Below are 25400 nucleotides of genomic sequence, written 5' to 3'. Positions count from 1 at the left end.
GGCGCCGCCCGCATCGTGACGTCACATCCGTGACAAAACGTTTCCTGCCTCGCGCTCAGCGGCTTCTCATTGGTCGATATCGATGCTCGTTACCTTATATGGAAGAACGCATTTCAGCTCACGATGCTGACAGTCGCCAACGGAGGCTGCGCATGCGCGTGCTGATTTGGTGTGATTGCGAATCAGCTGGACAGGCATTTATTCAGGGCTGATAAAAATCGCGTTCCTGAATAATTTTTGGAAAGTACCTTTTGTACGACCACAAAGACTATAATGCCGGTTCTCAACCACATCGAAGATAAATTGTTTTATCGACCATGCCTATTTCAATGGAATTGTGACAATGCTGTGGATTGACCACGACTTAACAGAAAAGTCATTTGCATGCGCGGCGTATTGCATTTTTTTTAATGCTGTTATATGATTATAATCGAGATTTCAAGGTTTCCAGGATAGGAAAAAGTATAGAAACTAAAAATCTATAGTTGATAATACAACTGTTAATGGTAAGCGAGCATATCATTGCAGTACCGAAAGAATCGGCTCTCAATACTAAACCAACATGGCAATTAATATTCGTTCGGATTTGAGTAGTCATTGTGCCCATCTATTCATAATACGCACCTCCTGCATGTGTACTGAGTGATTATTGCACAGATGTAATCGTGTCAAACAAAACAGAAACGACAGACACGCAGATGGACTGGTCAGGGACACGTATGTTCTGAATCAGTGAACAAAATCACCGGTACCTTGAGTCTCAAACGTCAGTAGAAAATTTGCAAGCTTCCCATTGATGCTTTACAAGCGCGCCATGAGCAATGGTCCAACTCTGTCACTCAAAACAATGTTAGTCAACGGACTAGTCGAATCACGTGGACTCCATTTATGGGAGTCTCACGCTCGAAACAGGAAATGATGATCTTTAACCAGTCTGTTGCGAACCATTATTCATATGGCATTGTCTGAAATTTTAACCCGTTATCGCGTTTCCGTGATGTGTCTTAATGCTGCCGATTCATGAGAAGCAGTGACTGTGTTTCTATGCACCAAGCTAAACAATGATAACGTATGATTTTTTAACCGTAAAAGGAAACTAGTAGTTCCGTGCCTGTGCCGGAGAAATCTTGACGGCCTTTTCACGTTCACGTCGGGGACATATAGGATTTTGCATTTAAAACACAGCTGCTTAAGCATGCATATATTTTTAGCCTGGGACTATGTAAAATATCGTCCACCACAGTGGTTCTTAACCGGTGTTCCACGGAATACTAGGGGCTCCACGAGTCAGTTCAACAAGAGACACACGCATCTCATACATATGTTTTGTGATGATACGCCGGTGTCGGCTATCATGATTTGCTCGCAGGTAATCAGGTCCGACCAGCAAGCGAATTGTCACTGTCGTGTGCAGTGGCGTACGCGGGGGAGCGGTGGTTGAAATCGAAAACCCATCCTTCTGAAATGACAATTCTATCCGCAATGTTTATAAGCTCATTTGTAATGAAGCAATTGCATGCTGTCACGCTGTTGTTTGACAGAACATTACGATTACAATTTCCAGGGTGGAGCATCGCATTTCTGAACTGGTATATCCGACTATGAAAGGGAACAGCTGGAGTAACAGTGATTTGCAAAAAACATTCATTTAAGTGTTTTCGTTTTGTATGGAAATTCTATTTTTATGGCTATATTTTTAACACTCTGTGGATGCATAGCCTATGTGATTTTGTGCACTAGATGTGTAGTTAGATGTGTTCTGGTTGATTTTCGTTTTGCGGACTCAGTGAAATTTTGGGCTTGCGTAGATTAGCATAAGTGTCCACTGATCTAAACTAGAAATTCAATTCATTTGCAAACATGTGCATTGTACCGAGCGAGAGAGTGTAATGGTTGTGCGTCCGGCTTCTCGATCGGTAGGTCGTGCGTTCGATCCCCGGCCGGGTCAGACCGAAGACTCGAAAACTGGTATCCGCGGCTATCCTACTAGGCGCTCAGAAATCACGGATAGCATGGAGGAGGAGAAAAACGGGGGTGCAGACCTTACTATAAAGTCGTCAAAGCATCTCGATGGTGCAGGCGAAAAAGAATGCCATATCTCTCTCTCTCTTGTACACGACGTGGCATGCTCGAAATTTATATAGCCTACTGCTCTTGAGCTGCAGAAAATAGTGTGATAAAATCACTAACAGGTGTGTATAGCACATACTCGCCAGACTGAGCTGCATTAATGGGCATATTCCAAGCATAATATGGCGCACGAATTTCAAATTCGTCACGCAAACAATTCCACCAGGAGTGGCATCAGAGAATGAGAGTCCGGGTTGACTGTCAACGCACAGTCATGAGCATGAAAAATATGTTCAATCTGCAATTTTGTTGCCGGGCTCTCCGTTTATTAGATCATACCTAACTGGTGCGCATCACCGCACGAGTGAATCGAGAAGTAATTTGATGCTTTTCAATATCTGTTTAAAGCTGATAGGTAGCCGATGTATGACCTTAAGGTGTCGCTGTGGCACCTTCACACTCTAGCCTAGTCAAGAATATAAGTGGTCACTGGTCAGGAACCGAGTTGGATAATTGGGAAATTTTCAGGTTTTGCAAATTAGATTATGAGTAGAATTACTGAATTTGCGAAAACTTGGAAATTGCGAGTCAATTTCAGTTCGTATCAAGTTCAAGTTCAAGTTTATTCATAAAATTTCATCGCTTCAAAACATCACAAGACTGGAACACAGTGAGTGATAGGAAAATGCCGAAACGACTATAGGAGTAGTCTTAAGATCAGACACCCACCTGCGGGCCTATAGGCGATGTAAAGTGGAGGAATGCACACTGAATGAAGGTAAAAGAAGATAATATAAAGGGGCAAGCAATAAAATCAGGTGGCAGGACGCAAGGCGAGATCGATATGTCAGGTCGTGGTCCGGTATATGGTCAGGGCTGACTAGTATAGGGTTGCCATACGTCCGGAATTTCCCGGACATGTCCGGAATTTCACTGTTCAAACTGGCGTCCGGGAGGAATTTCTAAAATAGGCCAAATGTCCGGAATTCTGAAGACCTGACGTAGGCTCATAATTTTTTCGTAAATCAACATAAAGACATTATTTTTGGCAATATTTAGGCTGATGCATGATATTTTTCTTCGCGCTGCGCGCGATTTGCTATCACATTTATTGATTTTATCAAGTTGACTACCGCCCCCCCTCGCAAAAACTGCAATAAAATACAAATAAAAACAAACTTCATTCACTGGAATAAGCCTAGCGTAATCGCAATTATAGGAGAACGATATTTCCCTAGAGATCGTTAAGGCCGTTTAAATGCATTGTTCAAAGATGATGGTTCCAAACGTGGGGGTCGTTTGCCTTTATTCTGGGGTTCGCGATTATGTTGAACGTAATCAGCGTCCAAAATAGCCCGTGAGTAAGACTGGGCAAAGGTGCTGACTTCTTTTAGTAATCAGCTCGTCAAATTTTGAAGTGGGTCACAGAACATTTTCAAATTGGATATGGAGTCGCGACCATAAAAAGTTGGAAACCACTGGATATGGGGTGTTCATAAAGCTCCGTGGTGCGCGCCGGCATGAGGCTGATAAACAATCTTATCGATGGGACATGAACACGACTTAACGATGTACATTGTACAATTACGCTCCCTGTATTTTCGAAGTCATCATCCTCCCGGCCCCGGTTACACAACACTCAGCCACAATGCCACATACTCCTGAACCGCCTCTGGTCTATGAGCAAAGATTTGCTAGCGTGACGTCATAACTCATTTTGAAATCCACTAGTTGGCGCTAAAGAGTGTCCGAAATTGGGTCACAGAGATATGGTAACCCTAGACTAGTAGGCCTATCTGTTCAGCAGAAATTGCTTGCATTTTGACTTGAATGTGGACAGGACATGCTTGACGACTGTCGGATAGCCGGCGAAATACTGTTCCACACTTCAGGGCCGGCATATTTGATAGAGCGATGATCTTTTAGTCCAACCATATGATTGTTGGACGACGTGGAAACGCGTGTGTCGTAGGCTACTTATGCAGTTTTGATACCGAGGTAAAGAAGTTGATTCTCAAAGCAAGAGAATGACGAATGTTTTTAAGCCTGCTCTGTACAGCAAGCTTGACTCGTTTCGCAGTTCTCCTGCGGCGTTTGAAGGTAAAACATAAATTAGAATAAAGTTAGACCATATAATAGAAACATTTCATGACATAGATTAGAATTAGAGCACAGACACATTTCGCAAATTAGATTACCGGCATGGCTCTCTAATTAGCTTAATTATAGAACTGGAATTATCTATAGTTGTCCAAATGTCCACGTCTGGTCAGTGGCACCTCGCTCTTAAGGCGGGATAATATGCACGGTCTTTGTGACTGTAAAAATGCTGAAGATTAGTCATTCATTAAGACATATGTACAATATAATATATGCCTTTTATAGTATTTATTCGACAACACGAATCGCGGAGCGTTTGTCAAATGATTTGACTTGACCAGCGCCTTATAACGGCCGTACCCCAAACTCCCAAATTGAGGGCGAGCTCGGAGGGGCCAAAAATTATTTCGCAAATCAACAAATTATAGAGTATTTTTTGGAAAATTTCCTACAATTTCAAAATTTTCTGCAATTAAATGTCTGCTTAAAATATGGGTATATCAGCGCCCCATGAAAAAAGACGCATTATCACGCTCTATGACACACCAAAATTTATAAAGTTTCGGTCCACATGCGACTGCGCATGTGCGTTACCAAATAAAATCTTGGCCGAAAATGCCCACCGCATGTTGACCTAAACCATCAATATATATATAGCCTGTATCAGTGGTTCTCAACCGGTGTGCCATTTACTTAGCGCAAGAGTGTCGCGAGAGGTTTCTTCGAAATTTTGAAATCATACGCAAACTAATTCTATTCTAAAACAAACGATCAATAACACTGGTCAACACATATTTTTAGACTGACAAAGTAAGAGTGGTTTTGGGGGTTCTGAAGGGCACCGATTCCGAATATGATCTTGTTTTTTTCAAATTGGCTCTATTTTTGGAGATGATCCATGGGGCTATTTTGAGTAAAATCTCATCTTTTCGCTGTATGGGCTGGTTAAAAAATCGGCTTAGTCGTACTAAAAAATTCAAAAATGTTGTGAGGGCCTTTCTTAACATGAAATTGTAATCCTTAGTCCGTATTCGAATCTGAGATCCATCAAAGATTCCAGATGCAAGTTTCTCGTTTGATATGGATACTAGGTATACCCCCTTTGCTGGCTTTACGGAAAATTATCCATTTACAAGTGAAAAGAGATGAGAGACATATGAGTATTTTAGTTAAGCTTTCCAGGGATAAACTTGATAGCTTTATACTCCTCTTTCATCTTGGTAGAATGCAGTGTTGGGATCAAATCACTACCTTCGAGTCACGAGTCATTTCGAGTCATTGCACATTTTGACTCGAGTCAAGTCAAGTCAATCGATTTTCGAAGGTGACTCGAGTCAAGTCAAGTCACTCGATTTTTGAAGGGGACTCGAGTCAAGTCGAGTCAAGTCAAGTCAAGTCACGAGTCAAGTCACAATTCAAGTCAAGTTGCTTTTTCGAAGTGTGAGGCATGATTATGTCGTTGCATTTTGTGAACTGAATGAAATACAGATTGCGTAGCCATTGATTCCGAAGCGATGAACGAATATAGAGTTCAACACACGCAAGAAGGCCCCGAGAAACTACACAAGTGATTGCATAGCCTGAATTTATAGTTACCAGCCAAAATATAGAATAGAGAAACGAATTGATAAGATGCAATACATTACCAATCTACAAATTGATATGATACAATTCGACCCTGCGCCAATGGTTGAGGACTTCAATTTCGATAAAACAAGAGGTTTGGTTAAGGTAATAACAGGGAACAGAAAGAGACATTTTGCTACTAAATTACTTTACTACCAGTTTACGACAGCGTAAGCTGTAAGCTTCGAGCACTTCGTTTGCGGTCAATTTATTTGTGAGAGAACAATGGAAGCTCACTAATACGCACGATCATTGATTGATTGGTCGCTTTCACGGGTTACACCAGCGTTTCGCGAACTATCCGAACATTTGCAAGATACAGTGATTTTTGTCGACACCGATTACTTGTTGACTTGAAATTGACTCGTGAATTTTGCTCCGAGTCACGAGTCAATCCACATTTCTGATACGCCGAGTCAAGTCCAAGTCAAGTCATTTTAGCAAAGTGACTCGAGTCAAGTCAAGTCATACGAAAAAGGTGACTCGAGTCTGACTCGACTCAAGTCATGACTCGAGTCATCACAACACTGGTAGAATGACCAATTGGTACAGGAGAAAATGTATTTTCATTATGCAAAATTACAGGTTTTAGGCTTGAAAAACTGCATTTTTAACAAACAAAGTTCTCGCATCAGGTCATGTTAATATTGTTGGAATAAATGAGATAGAACGACATGAGTGTTCATCACAGGGATTTCTAGAACTTCTAGAAATTGTTCTAGAAAGTTTTAGAAATCCCTGGTTCATCATAGTCAATTATCTATTTATGCACAGCATAAAAGTAGAAAAATCTTAGATTTACTTCCTGCCAAATGAAATATTCAAGGATAAACACAGTGATTTCAAGCATTTTAGGGGTAGAAATATCTTATTTTCTAGAGCCGATCTGGCAAAACTAATGTTATATTCGTAATCAGCAACCTCGAAAACCCCTGAAACGGCTCTCAGATGTTCTGCCAAAAAAAAAATTTCATTCTGTTGACCAGTGTAATCTAAATCGGGCTCGACGTGGATTATTTTAGCTTTGACAAATCAAAATTGCTGTCATGCCCTAAACCAGAGGTCTCAAGCACGCGGCCCGCCAGAGCATTTAGTGCGGCCCGCGACGACATTTTAGATTTTTATTAATTTGACAATATCTAAGTGTCACGTATATCTTTTCAGGTTATAAAGTGAATATTCCCTCTTAAATTGCCCCGAAAGCCTGAAACTATTCATCAAACATCAGTATCACATCAATTGCAAACGTTGCCGCAGTGGAAGAAGATTCACTATTTCGCCACATTTCCAATTCATGATGACAAAACCTGACCCTTAGACGATTCGTGACTGAAATTTGTGAGTTGGACTTGGACGCGACCTTTTTTAGAATTACTCAGATTCGGGCTAACTCGATGGCAAAATGAAAATGACTCGAGTGGACTCGAAACACCGTGAATTTGTTAGAACCATGGACGCAACAAACTAGTCGCGTACAAGGGGGATAGTAATAGATCAGAAGGTCACGGCTTATGGTATTTCGCTAACTAAGCAAGTAGTTTTGGCAACCATTGGCAATCTGTTAGTTACATCTTTGGTCGCTAAACCATGTTATTATGGTTACTCAAAGGTTCCGAGTACCGTAGTGGTACGCTCCAACGATGTAATAACAATGGGCCGTTCGGCCTTCCGACATTTCAATCACTAGGACACATTCAGCAATATATTTATATTATATTTATATTTTTTCTGCTCCTATTATTGAAGATATTTGGCCATGAGATTAATAGCCTACTTATCAGAAGTATACCCGAATCCTGGATTGGAATTACAATGATCAACCTAAAAATGTTTTGATATCAGATCAGTCTCTATTATCAATCTGTTAAATTCAAAATATTCACAGTAGCTGCAAAATTATAACTCGGTAGCTTTTATGATGGCATCATACGTTTGTCCGTCCATATGGTGTCTATTCTTATAATTAATATATATTATGTTTAACAGTTGAGTTGAGTACAACAACAATTCTATTCAAATAGTTATAAATGTGATGATTCTTTTCGTGTCAGGCCTAAATTGATACATTTTGACGATGTGTGTTTACTGTCAGTCTGCTGGATCGGCTCACTTTCAATAGTACAATTCTTTCCCGCCAAATAAGGCCTATTGGAAAGACATAGAATACCCCTATAAATGCTGCGGCCCGCGGCGTCGTCAAAACTGGAAAACTGGCCCGCGAGCACATTTGAGTTTGAGACCTCTGCCCTAAACCAATATCCCCCGCGAATTTGCTTTGCCCGACATATCGCGGGCCTTGAAGGGAAATTTCAGTTTATCACAATACGTTGATGAGAAGAGCAGAGATGCCGTCGCCTATGTGACAATGCAGTTTTCAAATCCTCTTCGTTTTCCTAATCACCAGTGAAATGAACTACTTTGGAAGTGATGTTCACGTTGACAAATTCGAATCACAAACATAATAGCCATCCACATTGCGATTGTTAGCGTGCCGGCACTGCCGGTAAAATGTAGGCTTGGAGCGCGACATTATGTTACCGGCGACAAATTTGAGAATTGAGAAGTAAAGTGGTTCGAAATATATCAGTTAACAAATTTCCCCGCCGCTGAGGTTATTATCTTATGGTTTGTTGCAATAAATTGAACTGTGGGTGGCTGTCAGTAGAACTATAGAGGTATGGCTATCTTCGCGCGTGCAACACGATCTGCATGGAAATGCGTTTGGCATCCATGTATTGTATACGCCTCTACGCCTCTGTATTCGTTAGTGGCGATCGTGCTTGATTTTTTCGATGTGGTAGTGGGCAGAGTTTATTGGTAAACAACTTTTATAGACAGTAACTAAGCGCAGCCTGAAGTTTCTGTGACTTCGTAAATCGTTAGTAAATCAAAGTCACGCCCTTTACTTTCGTCTGAATAGCCTACGCCCTGCTTGTTGTAATCAAGAAGGAACCACAAACATACAATAAAAGTTGAGAGTCCTATGTCAGGGGCCGGCAACCTCTTGTGTGCAGCGTGCCAAAATTTCAAAAAAGTCAAATTTTTACCAGCTTGCGTACCAAACATTCAATTTATTAATATTTATCGTTTCAAACAAGGAATACCACCAACCATTTTTCTGTCTTCTTTTTTTAAATTTTGGTTGTATGTATGTTAAAATTCAACTGAGATATATAGGAATCAGTACTCAAATGACGGTCCGGCGGGACTTTCGGGAGTTGAACCAGAAAGTTGACTTTTTTAGTCAACCAATTGCAAAGTCGCAACAAATTTACCAATTTTTCCGGATTTTACTCCGTTGTAGAAATTTTTGAAAAGTGTCCTCATTTCAGATTCCCAAAATATGGTAAAATAGGTAAAGATTTTTGTTGCTCCAGATATATTGGAATCGCTTGCCACCAGTCGAAACTAAAAGAATATATCCTTCGGAGAGACGAACACGATTCCAAATTCCCATTTCGAAACGGGGCTCATTGTTTTCCTCGGCAGGTCTCATTTGATACATGCCTCTCAAGCTGCGGGCACTGAACTATTTGGCGCTGGTCCTTTCGGAGCCTGGACAGTGGACATATCAATGTCGAACGTTTTGGCCAGCATGCCGCGGTTATTTTGTTTTCGGGTCTTATCGCCGCCAATCATTTTGGCAACGCATACACCGCACAGGAGTCGCATGGTCGCATGTTGTCGCAAACTTTATGTCTAGGTCGTGTCTTCTATAACGTGAAAATACCCAGCGCCGGAATGCCGGTTCATAAGTTGCGCTCGCGTAGGCTGCACAGTGAACACACCTAGACTAAAGCATCCAAATGGTTTCATACGATATTCGTTGACGTTCTTTCATAATTGCTAATACGGTTGACTCATTTCTGTACATTATGCATAGCTTTCAAAAACATTGTTTATTATACGTATATATTTATTTATTGCAACGAACAACACATTCATATTCGCAATTCATTCACTCTAAGCTTTCCAACTGACACTCATCGGGGGCGGCCGTCAGTAACTACGGAGATTGCAAGTCGAAATATATGACATGGATAGTGTGACGTAAGAATCGTATACAAACAAGAATGAGAGAATTCACAAAACGAGAGCGTTAAGCAAATATGCAATTAGCGCAACACGAAATGGCTATAATATACAGGCAGAAACTCAACACTTAATGAAATACACGGAGAGAATAAAGCCGGTCCTTTTGGCCACAAAGTATCGGTTGCTCGAGTTTTATTATGGTCGATTCGAGAACCTGCAAATGGGACATAGAACGTCCTCGAGCAATAATTGAAAATCTGTTATCGTATAATCTACGATTTGCACACTCGGGACGAGTAAGAAGGTGTGGCCTATTGCAGATACATGCTATGGTCTGGTCATAGCCTCGCAAGAAAGGGTTGCTTGTCTGTGATTGCGATTGGCTATCTGAAATAGCATTGGCGTCTCGTTTTCTAATCTGCTTGGGCACATGTTGGTCAATTCTTTGTTGCGAACGACGTGATGTACGACCCAGTCGACCCACACGCCGATTGTCGTAGCGGCACGTTTAATTGTAAATAATACTACTCTGTTTATTTATTGGAGGTTCCCACTTTATAATCAAGACATTAGGTCCAATCAATCGCGCCAAGAGCGCAAAATAATTTCAAGATAACTAAAATCTGCCCTAAACGACTCTATTTTATGTTGATTTACGAAATAATTTTGGATTGCCTTATTACCAGCTTTGTACATTTTTAAAACTTCTGTTTCATTGTTTTTGCAAAACAAGGTTATAATAGTTTGTGTCAAATCATTTGACGTGCCATGAAAAATCATCTCGCGTGCCACAAATGGCATGCGTGCCGGGGTTTGCCGACCCCTGCACTATGTGCTAGGGTGCCGGGAACTATATTTTTCATTTTCAGAGGGTACCGCGAGGTCAAAAAGGTTGAGAATCACTGGCCTATACTGCCGATTGTCCAATGTCCATTGGCGTGGAATAGTCCTGCGCTGGCTATCTGAAGTCCCCAACTCCCTCTGCTTTACCAGTAAATCTGATCACGTGAACTGAGAGAATTCAAAATTTATAGCAACATATCCATAACCAAGATTATAGACAAAGTTCAATCCTGAAGTTATGGTCCTGCGTTATAGACATATGGAATAGGGCTGGGCACAATGATTCGAGTACTCGAATCTGAATCGAGTATTAATTTTAATGATTCGAGTCGAGTAGCAAAAGACGATTTTTTCGAGTACTGAAAATGTACGCTTTTCACCACTGAAAGTTAACTTTTCAACGAGAATTATAGTTTCGGTACTAATTTTCACTGTTGAAGCCTTGAAATCTTGATATGCGGCATCGTAGCATACGAAACATAATGATAGTACAAAGCTACGGAGGTTACTGGCCGTAGCACATTTCCGAAGTCATAGTTATCCCAGAACATTGTCACCAAGTGGAATGAAATCGGTATGGTCGAAGATATACGCAAGTATATTTTATGAGATGGATAACTGGCATTATATTCTTTGTGGTGGCATAAACTATAGAGATTGTAGTCGTCACTCCATCCTACAGTCTCTATACATAAACGGTACTATTTGAACTTTGACGTATTACATTTTGTTGTGGCGTCATAATGAGTGATACTCGAATACTCGACTCGACTCGAAGCATAATACGTGATTCAGAATCAAATCACTCAGCTACTCGATTTTGCCCAGCCCTAGTTATGAATGATTGTAACATGGTATAGGTATTAGGCCTACTGCGCGATCTGTCGGAAGGTTGTCCCATATCTACCGGCAGATCGCGATCCCCATTCTTATCACCCGCGACTTATATGTATATGAACGAGGTTGCATGCACAATACGCATCCAGTTGACCGAATTCGACCTTTCACAGTTATAATATTAAACACCCGTAAAAACAGCGCCACCATATTTGACAACCCGCACGCCCTTCAAAGTTCCGAGTTCAGATTTCGCAACATCGTCCGCGAAATATCTCAGTGACGTCATAAATAAGACGCAACACAATTTTGACAATATCCCGGTGCATTTATGAAATGATTTCATCAGAAAAAATATGTACATTTTTTATCACACTCATTACGTGTAGTTTATTAGCTAATTCCGCTGTTTTTTATACATAGCATTACAGATTTTGCGAGTAATTTCGCTGTAGCCACCGGAATTGACGTATTCGCCGGCTATTTCTCTCTCCACGTCCTTTGCGAGTCCTTTCACACTCTACGAGCGTTGTCTTGGAAGCGGTATTAAATTGTGAAGGTCATCCGTTTCGTTTGGACTATATAGTTTCAAATTCTTCGTTAATTTGGTTTATTCGCAATTCGACAAGCAAGCAAACATGCCGTGGAGTGCAAGTGACTTCGCTAAAGATTTGGCCATCGGTGGAACGGCCGCCGCCATTTCCAAAACTCTTGTCGCTCCGATTGAAAGAGTGAAACTCCTGCTCCAGGTATTTTGAATGGTTATTGGTGTTCCGGTTATGTAATTATTCTATAACATGAACTGTTTCTGTTCATTCAGTAATTGCTTGCGTTACTATGTTGCGCGGTTGCAGTAGTATCAATTGAAATTGAGAAGGGGTATTGCTCAACCTGTATTGAGATTGCAAGGAACTTGAATAAGTGTGTGGCAAAGTATAGTGATTAAAAAGCACAGCCTTTTGCTAACAGCTGCAGTACTATTATATAGAAAGTGTACATTTTCAAGATCAAGACTTATTATGTACCGTTACTACTTTCATTTCATTGCACATGCATCTTCTTTCACTATAGGCGTATAAGGTAGGTGTCTGATTTCGAAGAATACTCAAGGTCGTTTGAACACCTATCTCATTGTATGACAATTGTATTGATTGTAGTGTATTGATAAAGACTTGACAATATAACCATGCATGTACTCCCAAGCTGTAACAACCTTTGATATACCGTTAGTGTTTGTTTGCATGCCCTTTTATATTGATTTGTTAATAATGTTAGTCCTACCGTGCTTTACCACTTATACCTCTTGACTAGAGTTTGGCCTTAGTGCGAGACGGCACATACATTGTCGTCGCTGTCGAATCGAAGTAGCGTATGTCCATTTTCCATTCTTGGAAAACGTAAACTAAATATGAAGTTTTCATATTGTTTCGGTCATGTCTTGACCATGGTTTGACCGACATGAACTTGGAATAGATTTAGCTGAATAAATAATGAAGATCAGAAAACTTGGATTTTCTAATATGGAAATATGCTATATACTTGGACTCCACCGCAACGATATGTACAGCAATGATTTAATGCAAGGACATCTTAATTAGAGTGTACTTTAAATTTGTCATTGTTTCTAGGTTCAACATGCGTCAACACAGATTGCCGCCGACCAGCGATACAAGGGTATTGTCGACGCATTTGTCCGAATCCCTAAAGAACAAGGATTCATTTCTTTCTGGAGAGGCAATCTCGCAAACGTCATCAGATATTTCCCAACCCAGGCTTTAAATTTTGCCTTCAAGGACACTTACAAAACCTTCTTCCTTGCTGGGGTTGACAAACGCACCCAGTTCGGTCGCTACTTCCTCGGAAACCTCGCTTCTGGTGGTGCTGCTGGTGCCACTGGTCTGTGTTTCGTATATCCCTTAGATTTTGCCCGTACCCGACTGGCTGCTGACGTTGGTAGCGGCCAAGCTCGTCAATTTACCGGTCTCGGAAATTGCATCTCTACTATCGCAAAACAGGATGGTGTGAGAGGCTTGTACCAGGGATTCTTTGTGTCAATCCAGGTATGTTATAGGCAGAGCTGGTCCAAGTAGTCGAGTAAAAAGTACTTTCTACTCAAGTAGAAAGCAATTTTGGAGTAAGTATAAAAATTGTGTATACTAGGTCTAGTTTTGCCTAAAAAACAGAACTGTCGAGTAGAAGTAACGATTCCCTAGTAAAAATTAAGTATATGTTTATTCTACTTTTCGCTAGTAAACTGTCAAGAAGAAGCACCACTTGAATAGTTCAAGTAGGCGAAATCTACTCGAGTCAAAGTACTTTGTTACTGTCCGCCTCTGGTTATAGCCATCCAGCTCATTACTTTAAATTGAATAATTTTTCATACTGAAATAAACGCTAACATTTTTACCTGAATTGTCATGCGTGATGCTCAGCAACTAGAGTAAATAAGAAGAACCATTGGTCATATGTATTGTTCTTTCCAATTCTCTACTAGTTGCTGACGATTACGCCGGACTAGTGTCAGCTGATGATATGCTGGATTATAACAATATGAATTATTTAATTGTATATTCAAGCTCAGTGCCTACAAAAGGTTATTTATAGTTGTCGGTCTTTCTGTTGTAATGAATTTTGATCACTTTGTGCTCGTTAACTTCATTGACTTCCAGGGTATCATCGTGTATCGCGCATCTTATTTTGGAACCTACGACACCGTTAAAGGTATGCTTCCGGACCCAAAGAACACTCCAATTCTTGTCAGTTGGCTCATCGCTCAGGTTGGTAGATATTTCGCTTCTCTTTTTCAAGACATTTTAATTGACCATCTACTTGACAGACCGTGACCACCGGCGCTGGTATCATTTCGTACCCCTTCGACACTGTCAGACGTCGTATGATGATGCAGTCTGGCCGTTCCAAGGAAGACCGCATGTACAAGGGCACCATGGACTGCTGGAAAAAGATCTACCAGAACGAAGGAGGCAACGCCTTTTTCAAGGGAGCTTTCTCAAATGTGCTGAGAGGCACTGGAGGCGCTCTCGTGCTTGTATTGTACGACGAGCTGAAGAAGTTGTTTTTCGGCACTTCTGTCCATGGATAAAAACTGCAAAGAATTATTAGCGACACGATTTTTTATTTAAAATTTGTTGTATGAGTGAAATAGTGACTACCATCTAAAACTCCGAACCCTGCGGTGTTTCTGCTGCAGTGATCTGCTGAACAATTGAAGTATTGGCTGGAATTCCTGTCTTGAACACTATAATAAATATGAACCACTTCCAAAATGATCTTGAAACATCAGTAGTTTGGGATGGCTGCAGTAGTGTTTTAGTTTTTATAGGCACTGAGCCAGAGTTGACGACTCCAAGATTTCAGGCTTTTAAATTGGATCAGGGTGAAGTTGTAGCTATGGGGGAGTGGTAGTTCTTGCAGGGCCAGAGCCGGACGACTAGAATTTTCCTATTAGAGGAGAATCAAGTTGTAGCAAGTCAATTTCACAGTTACGTTTGAAACAAAAATTGAAGTTCTGTTTTTATCAAATCGTCTATTTGGTCTCATAAGCACGAGACTAGGAAATGTCTGCACGGAACCTGGCTCGTTTCCTACTGTGTGCACTTGTGCAGTGATTAGGATCGAGATAGTGTAATAATGATGCGTCCGGCTTCTTGTATCGGTAGGTCGTGGGTTCGATCCCCGGCCGGGTCAGACCAAAGACTCGAAAACTGGTATCCGCTGCGCCTAGCTATAAAGGCCGTATCGCATCTCGATGGTGCAGACGAAAAAGAATACCATATCTCTCTCTCAGGAAAACCAGCAATTAGATTACCGGCATTTCACTTTATTTAGGAAACGATAATTATCTACTCATCTGAGTCTGCACCAGAGTTGAATCAATTTTAATTTGTAATTGAACTGAATGTAATTAATTACATTTTTTCATGTAATTGTAATTGTAGCATTTCTATTTTTTGTAATTGTAATTTGATCAAAATTTTGCTCAATTACAATCTCAATTACATTTTCATGGAAACCTGACAATCACAACATAAAATAATCATTTATTCGTCGCACCAGTGAAAATCCGGTAAGAACCAGGATGACGACGAGGGACCTAAGGCCTTATGTAAACAGTCATCACATGTAATAATAATAGGCTATTTACATCGGTGTTCTATGCGTGCTGCGTTATAACTAGATAATTCAGTCACGCTAAACTATTTCCCATACTTCAGTAGCAACAGAAAACCTTGTGAATCACAATATAGGCTAAACCAGTGGTTCTCAAACTGGGGGCGCGCCCCCTTTGGCGGCGTGAAAGCACCTGAACGGGGCGCGACGCTCCAGTGAACTGAAATTTTTTCCGCGCTTGGCCCAATTCACCTCCGTTTCAACCTTCCATACCATCAAACTATATGTAAGGATTGCTAACTTTCTGGTTTCATTGTGTGCTATGACGATAAGGGGGGGGGGGTACGAAATATTCACTGTCATAAAGGGGGCGTGTCTAAAAAAGTTAGAGAACCAGTGGGCTAAACTAAATCTTAATATTTCGAAAATGGATGAACAGCAAACAAACTCTTCTGAAACCTGTGCTGAACCATTTCCTACACTACGGTCAAAGTTTTTTTTGAATCTCTGACCAGTACCGAGACTTGTTGCAACAATAGCAAAAAAATTCAAGTTTCCAACTATAAGGCTTCATCAAACTTGATCACGCATTTGTAGAGATGTTATCCCAATCTTACCTCCAATCTTGGCCAAATTTACTGGGGCCAGAAACTTTTCGCACCCTTATGTTCATCAAATGCAATCTAACATTTTCCGAGCAAGTGAAAATGTAAATGCGAACCAAAATATTGTAAATTCTTAGTTATCAGGGGGTTCTTTCCCTTTGCATTTATTTCAATTTTACCAGGGATATATAGAACTCCGGGATGGCTGACTTCATTTTGGCCTTTACCTAAGTAGGTCCAGAAAGTTACCTGCAATCTGCCTCGAAATATCCACTTTTCTGCAAGCTAGCGATACAGCTGTTTCTAGAATAACGATCCTCAACCTTTTGCGGAATAGTTAGTGAGTAAGCTAGACATTCTTCCCTTATCACAACCTTACTTCTGTTAAGCCAACCTAGTAAAGTATGACACTGCTGTATAGCCAACCAAGTAAACTATGACAACTCTGAATTTCAGTAAATCATGAATGCGTTTAATTTCTACACATCATATAATTTACATCAGGCCATAAATAACAGGGTGAATAACGAATAATATCAGCGTCTTCTACCTATTTACAAGCCATTGTCGGAAACCTTGCAGCTGGGAAGGGGGGGGGGGTAATAGGATTGATTAAATTAACCATTTCAATTAGCGTTAATCGACAATTACCATGGAGTATAGGGTTGCATTTAAAACCAGGCCCTTGTATAAAACATACTTTTTCAAGCCATGACGTCAAGAATATTCAATAGTGACGTCATATTGGATTGACATTGACAATTGAAAATATAGTGTAAATATAGCTCCTTTGACAAAATATCTGTGCTATTGCTGTTGAACCGACTATTTTGAGGGTTCCAGCCATCCCATATCGATATTAGTCGGCTATACCGGGTGGTAATCGTCCGTAGGCTCATACAACACGTATTTTGGAAAGTATTTACACAATTATGGCATAATTTTACAACTTAGAAAGAATTTTTTTCAAAAGGCCTTTGTTTAAAACACTGTTTACAGCATGTTTTAAACATGGTGTTTCAAACACCGTTTGTTTTAAATGCACCCCTACCATTGAGCATTTCCAATAACGAAAAGATAGCACGGCCTGTAAGGACTCGAAATTGTGATAGCAGCATTGTCAGCTTCTATGTCACTCTAATGAAAGTTGATCAAGAAATCAACACACCATTGATACTTCTCTTCAGGTTCAAATGTAGCCAGGGTAGCAGTTTGGTACATATCATTATCAATTTAAGAAGCATTCGGCAGACCCAGTTGTTCAATTCAGCTGATATTTTGTTCACCGAGAAATAGTTTCATGACCGCAGTGAAGAAATTACCACCCTGGCTTAACGGTACATCACGAATGGGCCTTCTGAAGCATTTCATGCCATTTATCAGTTAAGAAATATTCAGTATCATTGTCTTGCAGATTTTGCGATAGAGCGATAGATGATTCCATGTCAAAAAATCATCTCGGTGAGGAGGCACGAGATTCAAATATTCAGATCGTGGCCATCTTTGCCAAGATTTCAATGGAATGTGTCCCGTATAATATATCAGGATATCCACTGTTGACGTGATGCAAATGCTGGAACATTGCGTTTGTTTTTCCGGAATCTGCAACAAAAATGAACAAATGATGTATTTAGAGACACAAAGTAACATTAAGAATACATATGCAGAGTTGGTCAGTAATGAAGAACTTCTACTTCATTGCAGTACTCAAGTAGGTGTTGCCTATTTTCGAAGATAAATCTTGTAATTTTGAAGCAGCCATCTCCAAACTTAAGTACCTTGCAGGCATTTCACTTTCTACAGCTACTTGAGGAAGTTTAAATACCAGTACGCCCGGGAATACAACTGTTACTTGAGTAGCAATGCAGACTACTTTAACCACATCGGGATTAATGTAAATCGCTCATTTAATAGCGTATCACTAGAATCAGCCAAACTTACCTTGCCTTATCTCAGGGTCGTATCGTGTCCTGACGATTGTGTTGGCTTATCCATTCAAGGGAGTGGGCATCTTCATGGTTTCAGTAAGAGCAAATGGTCAACAAATGCTGTGGCCATATACTGGGAGTCAGCCATTGTCAGTTCACAACAGTGCACTTCTGTTGAAGTATAATTCCAGTACTGTAGCATTGAGGTGCCGTTCATTAACAAACATATGCCTGCCTTGTTCTACCAGACATGTAACTGATGAATAGTATCTGTAACAAGAGATTGGATTCAACAGTTAATATGAACACTTACAACTGCAACGACCTTGACGTGTTGTGTTTGTATTAGATTCAAATGTTTGGTTATCCTTAATTGAAATGCCTCTTGAATCTTGCACACCGGTGGTGTACTCAGTGGCTCCAATTCTTACTAGGAATAATCCAGCAATGATCTGGAATACTGGTAAGCCCTACAGGGTTGGTGCGATGACATGCAAAATAAGGTCAAAAACATGCAAAATAAGGTCAGTAGCGACATGCAAAATAAGGTCAGTCACATGCAAAATAAGGTCAGTCGCGACATGCAAAATAAGGTCAGTCCGCGCTTAAATCCAAATCTATACTTCAATTACAAATCCATTTTTTTTTTATGAAAAATAAATTCAAAATATCTTTCCTGTATAGCAGCCTACTTTCAACATTGAAATTCCTTATCTACATCCTAAATCCTGAGATGTTTCAATCAAAAGATAATCATGATTATCTTGATTACGAAGTCAGTCGCATGTAGAATATTATTATCAGTCCGCGCATAAATCCAAATCCACACTTAAATTACAAATCCATTTTTTTTTATGAAAAATAAATTCAAAATATCTTTCCTATATAGTAATTTCATGATTGACATTCCCCATCTATATCCTAAATCTGAAGATGTTTCAACAAAATGTAATCAGACGATTCTTACGATTACGGGGTGAGTCGCATGTAGAATATTAACAATCCGCGTATAAATCCAAATATTTACTTCAAATCCTACTTTTTTCTTATGCCACTGACCTTATTCTGCAATCTGCATGTCGCGGCTGACCCTATTTCGCATGCCACTGACCTTATTTTGCATGAGACTGACCTTATTTTGCATGTGACTGACCTTATTTTGCATGTGACTGACCTTATTTTGCATGTCGCGACTGACCTTATTTTGCATGTGACTGACCTTATTTTGCATGTGACTGACCTTATTTTGCATGTCGCGACTGACCTTATTTTGCATGTGACTGACCTTATTTTGCATGTGACTGACCTTATTTTGCATGTGACTGACCTTATTTTGCATGTCGCGACTGACCTTATTTTGCATGTGACTGACCTTATTTTGCATGTGACTGACCTTATTTTGCATGTGACTGACCTTATTCTGCATGTGACTGACCTTATTTTGAATGTGACTGACCTTATTTTGCATGTGACTGACCTTATTTTGCATGTGACTGACCTTATTTTGCATGTGACTGACCTTATTTTGCATGTCGCGACTGACCTTATTTTGCATGTGACTGACCTTATTTTGCATGTGACTGACCTTATTTTGCATGTGACTGACCTTATTTTGCATGTCGCGACTGACCTTATTTTGCATGTTTTTGACCTTATTTTGCATGTCATCGCACCAACCCTCCTCGGTAAGCCTGCAATACCAGCACTACCTGCATATTCACACATTAATCTATAGTACAAGATCTTAACTGACGAAGTCCCTCCTAACGGTCGCCTTCATAGTTGACACGGCACAGTGTAAATGTACACTTGTACTCGTACAATGTACAGCCTTGGATGGTGACATACATTCGCATAACATACCGGTAAATGAAAAATATACCGCAAGGCGTAATCAAAATCATACTGCGGATATCAATGTTAACGTTGGAAATTATTCTACATTTTGTTATCTTCTCACGATTATCAGCGCAGCAAAACATGTTACATAAGATACTACAGAAGCAGAGATATTCCGAAGGCGAGTAAATGACCGTACCGGTATACCGGTAAATTGCTGCTGAAGGAATAGGGCTAATACCGCAAAGTTTCAGACTACCTGAACATCTCATAACCTAGTTAACCTCTAGCTTTATATAATAACATAAACATGAATATTATATGCCTCTACCGCGCTCAAAAACTTAAAATTACACACAGATGAAGCGGCTGAACGGACCGTGCATCAAAACTGAATGCGCGAATCTGGACGCACTTAGGTAATACCGCGATGACGCATTTGACGCAGTCAGCCATCCCGGAGTTCTATATATCCCTGAATTTTACGCACCTTATCGGTGCCATCCTTATAACTTACGCCTTACCAATTACATTTCATTATCCTGCCTCAGTTCTGATCGAGTAGCCTAATCCTATGATTACATTTCATTGACTGTCGTGTAGCCTATTCGCTGTTAGTCGCTCAAACCTTTGGTTCTAAAGAGTCGCTTGAAACATTTCTCTGTGCTTGCAGTTTTCAGTACCCACGATTAGGAATAGTTCGAATACGTTCGAGTTTTTTTAAAGGGTATTCTACACATCAGGAATGAAACATGAATAGCTTGAGATTGTTGCTAATTACGTCGCTATGGTTGTCAAAGAACACCTCTTTACTGAATTAATTACCTGTTTGAAAGTAATTGTAATTGTAAATAATTACATGTTTAACAGTAATTGTAATTGTAATTGTAATTTGATATTTTTAGCATTGAGTAGCCTAATTGTAATTGTAATTGTAATTGAATTAAAATATTGTAATTGATCCAACTCTGGTCTGCACTGAAGGTTTTCGACCTGTGTAAGTCTGTGTGGGCGAGCATAGAATGTTGATCGAACCAATGGATTAATTTAGTTAGAAGTGTTGACAAAGATGTTAACCTCGAGACCAACTGGTAGCACTTCGATACGCCGATATTGTCGCGGCTCTGGGAAACCGACAAATTAGGAAACACTGAACTGACCTCGTAGTGCTGTTAGTTCCACCATCCTTGCAGATCTATCATCACTATTAGGCCTACACCAATGATCGTCAGACTATATTTCAACTGCCCAAGACACACACACAATGGACAATGCGATATACAAGACACTAGGGCAGTGGTTCTCAACCGGGGGTCCGCGAAGCCTAAATTTACAACATAGTTGATAACGTGATTTTTTTAATTGGGAAAATCGCGAGGCAGTTTCACTTCATTAGGTTACTAGTAAAACTGTAGAACTCACATCAACAGAATGGCCGTCTGAGATTAAATATTGCTAAATGACCAATAGCCTACTGATACAGATATTTTGCTGTTTATCATCATCATCATCATCATCATTGGTTTATTAGCAATTAGGGATGGTGTGAACGTGAGGTTCACGTTCGCGTTCTGTGTGTGAACCTCAGAAATTTAGAGGTTCACGTTCACAAACGAACCTTGGCAGGTTCTACACTGTGAACCTTTTTCATACATTACAATTTTTACTTCGTTATAACATCTTTGGTTGAAATTTATTGCATTTCAACTGCGGGCCACTCTATGCATGGTGCTTGCAGCATAAACAATTCAACACTAAACGAGCATGTGCAGTGGGGTTGTTCAAAAAAAACTTTTTTTTCCAAATCTCACTCGCCTAATGACTAAATCGTCAGGTTGTCCAAGAAAACGATGCACACCAAATTTGACTCAATTCCAACCAGTAACGGCCGTGCAATCTTGAATTGAAATTTTTAAATTATTAATAAAAATAAAAAAGTAAAAATTCTCAAATTTTTCTGTCAACCCCATGAAATTGTTGAGCTGTCTTCAAAGACGATGCAAAGGAAATTTGAGTCAATTCCGACTTATAGAAGCGAAGTATAGAAGCAAAAAATTGCTCGAAATATCCAGCTTTCCGTTTGTGGATATTTGTGACTCTCTGCTGTGAGCTTGACCCGCAATGAAACAACATCAAGAGCAAAATACACTACATGTATTCAGCGAATGACACATATTCAACAATCAATGGAATTGGCATCCTTGTCTGATGTAAAAAATCTAGCAGGTGTACGGGGTCAATCTTGAGTTTATATGTTTATTGTATCATGGAAACAAAATCCATGCGATTGGGGTTTGGCTACTGCTGTATAACTTTTGTTAATGGGGTAATATCGGTAGCAAGTATAGAAACCCGTTTTACACTCTGCCCAATATCAATATCTGGCCTAGACAGTTAAGGCGTAAGCTTATATACCATTGTAAGTCCTCGCTGAAATCGTTGGCAAAGAGACGGAAGATATTGATTTTATGGGATTATTATCATTTGATTGCCTCAGTTGATACATTCGGTGACGTTTAGAACGTCAGTATCTAATTCAGCATTGCGGCATTATGTGACCCGAGTCGTCGCTAGGTATCGTGTACAACTGTATACATTAATACAGGCTATCACTTCACTAAAATGTAGGGTTGGAATTAGCAATATGACGTCACGTGACGTCATGAGGTTCACGTTCGCGTTCACACAGAACCCTTCAAAAAGGTTCGCGTTCACACGAACCTGAACCTTTCAGAGGTTCACACCATCCCTATTAGCAATTTTATCAGTTCAATACACCACAAAAAATGATGTTTAGAGATGTTTTGTTGGAGATTGTGGAAAAAATAAATAGTTCGATTAGCAAAGGTCAATCATGGTGACTTCGAAATGTTTACAAATTAAGATCCAGTTTCTACTGTGATATACATAACCTTTTATCCATAATAACTTGAAGATGAGCTACTAGATAATGACCATATTGACCATGTTTGACGTTATGTTCATAAAAAAAATTGTTTGTCAATTTTGGCGCCGTATTTGTTGCGATCATACCCAAATGTGTCGTCAGAAGCGTTACAATTACATTCGCCACCACCTATATTTGTGGAAATGGATTTTCGGCACTCGGCATATCATATCGAAGGCGCGGATTTTCAAGACACGACAACGTATTTCAAGAAATGCAGTTGCAGAATTCGCTTTGAAATAATAAGGGTTAACAACCCAATTTCTGCATAAATAGTACGATAAGAAAATGTCATTTTATTGCTGTTTATATCACTAGGCTGCAGTTATCATTTGCACAGGACAGATGACGATTGCACGATTATTTAGCTAAATTTGAACTAATACTTCAGGGGTCCGCGGGGGTCCGTGACGGTCCAAAAGGGGTGCTCGAAGACAAAAAGGTTGAGAACCACTGCTCTAGGATTACCATATTTTGGATTCGGGAAAGGAGGACACTTTTTCAAAATTTTCAGACTGGAGTAAAATCCGGAAGAAATAGTAAATTTTCCACAACATTGAGGTTGGTTGACTAAAAACATATATAGTCACTTTCGTTCGAGCCACGAATTTCCTATTTAGCGTCATTTATGCCCATTTCCCTCGAATCTATATCCACTATCTTAGCTCTAAACCGAGCGAGGTAGTATGATGGTTGTGCGTCCGGCTTTTCGATCGGTAGGTCGTGGGTTCGATCCCCGGCCGGGTCAGACCAAAGACTCGAAAACTGGTATCCGCAACTATCCTGCTATGCGCTCAGCAATCACGGATAGCATGTAGGAGAAAAAAAACTAGATGACCATACTATAAAGGCCGTATCGCATCTCCGTCGTCACCGCATCTCGATGGTGCAGGCGAAAAAGAATACCATATCTCTCTCTCTCTCTCTCTAAAAGCTTAAATGAGGACATTTAAGCGTCCTCGGAGGACGCGTATGGTAACCAAGACACACAGTGCGACGCAATGAACAGATAGGAACTAGGTGGATACCGAAATGACCAGCAGTCGGCAGTTGCGGTCTCTTATTCTGGCATCCACCTTGGCTTATAGTGTCCGATGTCACGAGTCTCCTTCGATGTTTTATCTTTTCTTCGTCGCTATTTCAGTACTTATTTCTTTCTTCATCGGATGTTTTACTGGGCTTTTTGTCACCGTAACAACAGCGACACGGGAGATTATAGGAGCCCAGAATAACCCCTTGACGGCGGGACTTGAACCTGGGCCGCTTGATGCGTAAATAGTGCCGTTGCTCACCATTACGCTCATATGAGCAGCAGGTTAGACATTTGAGGTTATAGGTTTGCGCAATATATGAAACAGATTTATCCTACGACATCACTATAGCCTATTTAGCCTACTAGTCTCTCAGGTTTTCTTTTTACGTCAAGTAAAGCTGCAATATTAACTCTTTTCGCCACACACAGCGGCTGTTGCCATGCTGGAACAACGCACATCTACGATGATCCAACGTGCAGCAAATAATCCTGCGACCGACGTCGTCACACGAACTCGAAAATGAACCAGTGCTTTCAAGCTTGAGACGCCGTGTGATATAAGATTTTATCCCAAGCTTGGCTTTGCATTTTAGATATCGTCGTAGCATAATAGGTGACGGTAGGGTTATCATATTTTCGTGACTTAAATCCCGGACACTCTTTAACGCCCCTCGCGGGTTTTAAGATTAGATATGAATACATATGACGTCGCAATCGCAATGCTTTGCGTATCGATTGTAATATGCGTCAGGCTTCTCGATCGGTAGGTCGTGGGTTCGATCCCCGGCCGGGTCATACCAAAGATCCGATTGGTATCCGCAGCTATCCAGCTAGGCGCTCAGCAATCACGAATAGCATGGAGGAGAGAAAAAAAACGGAATATCATATCCCTCTCCTTCTCAGGAGTGGTTTCATTTAACATATAGGTCTTTGAATTAACTAGAGTAGACTAATATGTGGTCATCTCGAATTTGAGCTCTGGTGATTGCTACGGTCGGTATTCATTTCTCGTTGGTCTGCAACAGACTTCTTCACGGGTCACGTATGAAAATTTTTGACCCACCGGTCTTCTGTTTGACAGCCCTGCTTGCTATACTGTTAGGTCGGTGCATATATGTGAGAATGTGACTGTGTGTTGTGGCCAGTACCGAAACAACACTTTTAAGCCAACTCCTCGTCCTCGGAGGACGCCCTTTTGTAATTTGCCTCTAGTATAAAACTCTCTCGAATCAGGGGTGTAAAGCAAAGAGGTGTATTCGATTCATAACACGGTTGCATTCATTTCCAAGAAACTGCAGCCATGAAGCACGCTGAATTGCCTGTCTGTCACAGGGGCTCGCCCCAACCTCTTTTAGAGACCCATGAAGCGATGATGGTAAACCGAGTCACTTCAGCGTTGAAAGTAAGCC

The 25400-nt window shown here is 40.4% G+C and overlaps 1 protein-coding gene across 1 annotated transcript; it reads left to right on the top strand.

Moving 5' to 3' along the window:
• The first annotated feature begins 12012 nt into the window (after positions 1–12012).
• Positions 12013–14795, top strand: LOC145437804 (ADP/ATP translocase 3-like). The gene is made up of 4 exons (XM_080315105.1): positions 12013–12260; positions 13140–13571; positions 14181–14288; positions 14348–14795. The coding sequence occupies exons 1-4, from the start codon at positions 12150–12152 to the stop codon at positions 14609–14611; spliced, it is 915 nt and encodes a 304-aa protein (XP_080171231.1). The 5' UTR covers positions 12013–12149; the 3' UTR covers positions 14612–14795.
• The last annotated feature ends 10605 nt before the right edge of the window (positions 14796–25400 follow it).

This window comes from Botryllus schlosseri, chromosome 4 (genome assembly GCF_051294905.1).
Source record: "Botryllus schlosseri isolate E-star chromosome 4, Bs_hap1, whole genome shotgun sequence".
Lineage (NCBI taxonomy): Eukaryota > Metazoa > Chordata > Ascidiacea > Stolidobranchia > Styelidae > Botryllus > Botryllus schlosseri.
Note: the sequence above shows the minus strand (reverse complement) of the source record. Positions and strands in the feature narration are given on the sequence as shown.

Excerpts from the sequence above, each read along its gene's own strand:
- LOC145437804 (XM_080315105.1), top strand. The coding sequence starts at position 12,150 with ATGCCGTGGAGTGCAAGTGACTTCGCTAAAGATTTGGCCATCGGTGGA. Across the intron at positions 12,261-13,139 it reads GAGTGAAACTCCTGCTCCAG|GTTCAACATGCGTCAACACA; the intron begins GTATTTTGAATG and ends CATTGTTTCTAG. Across the intron at positions 14,289-14,347 it reads TCAGTTGGCTCATCGCTCAG|ACCGTGACCACCGGCGCTGG; the intron begins GTTGGTAGATAT and ends TCTACTTGACAG.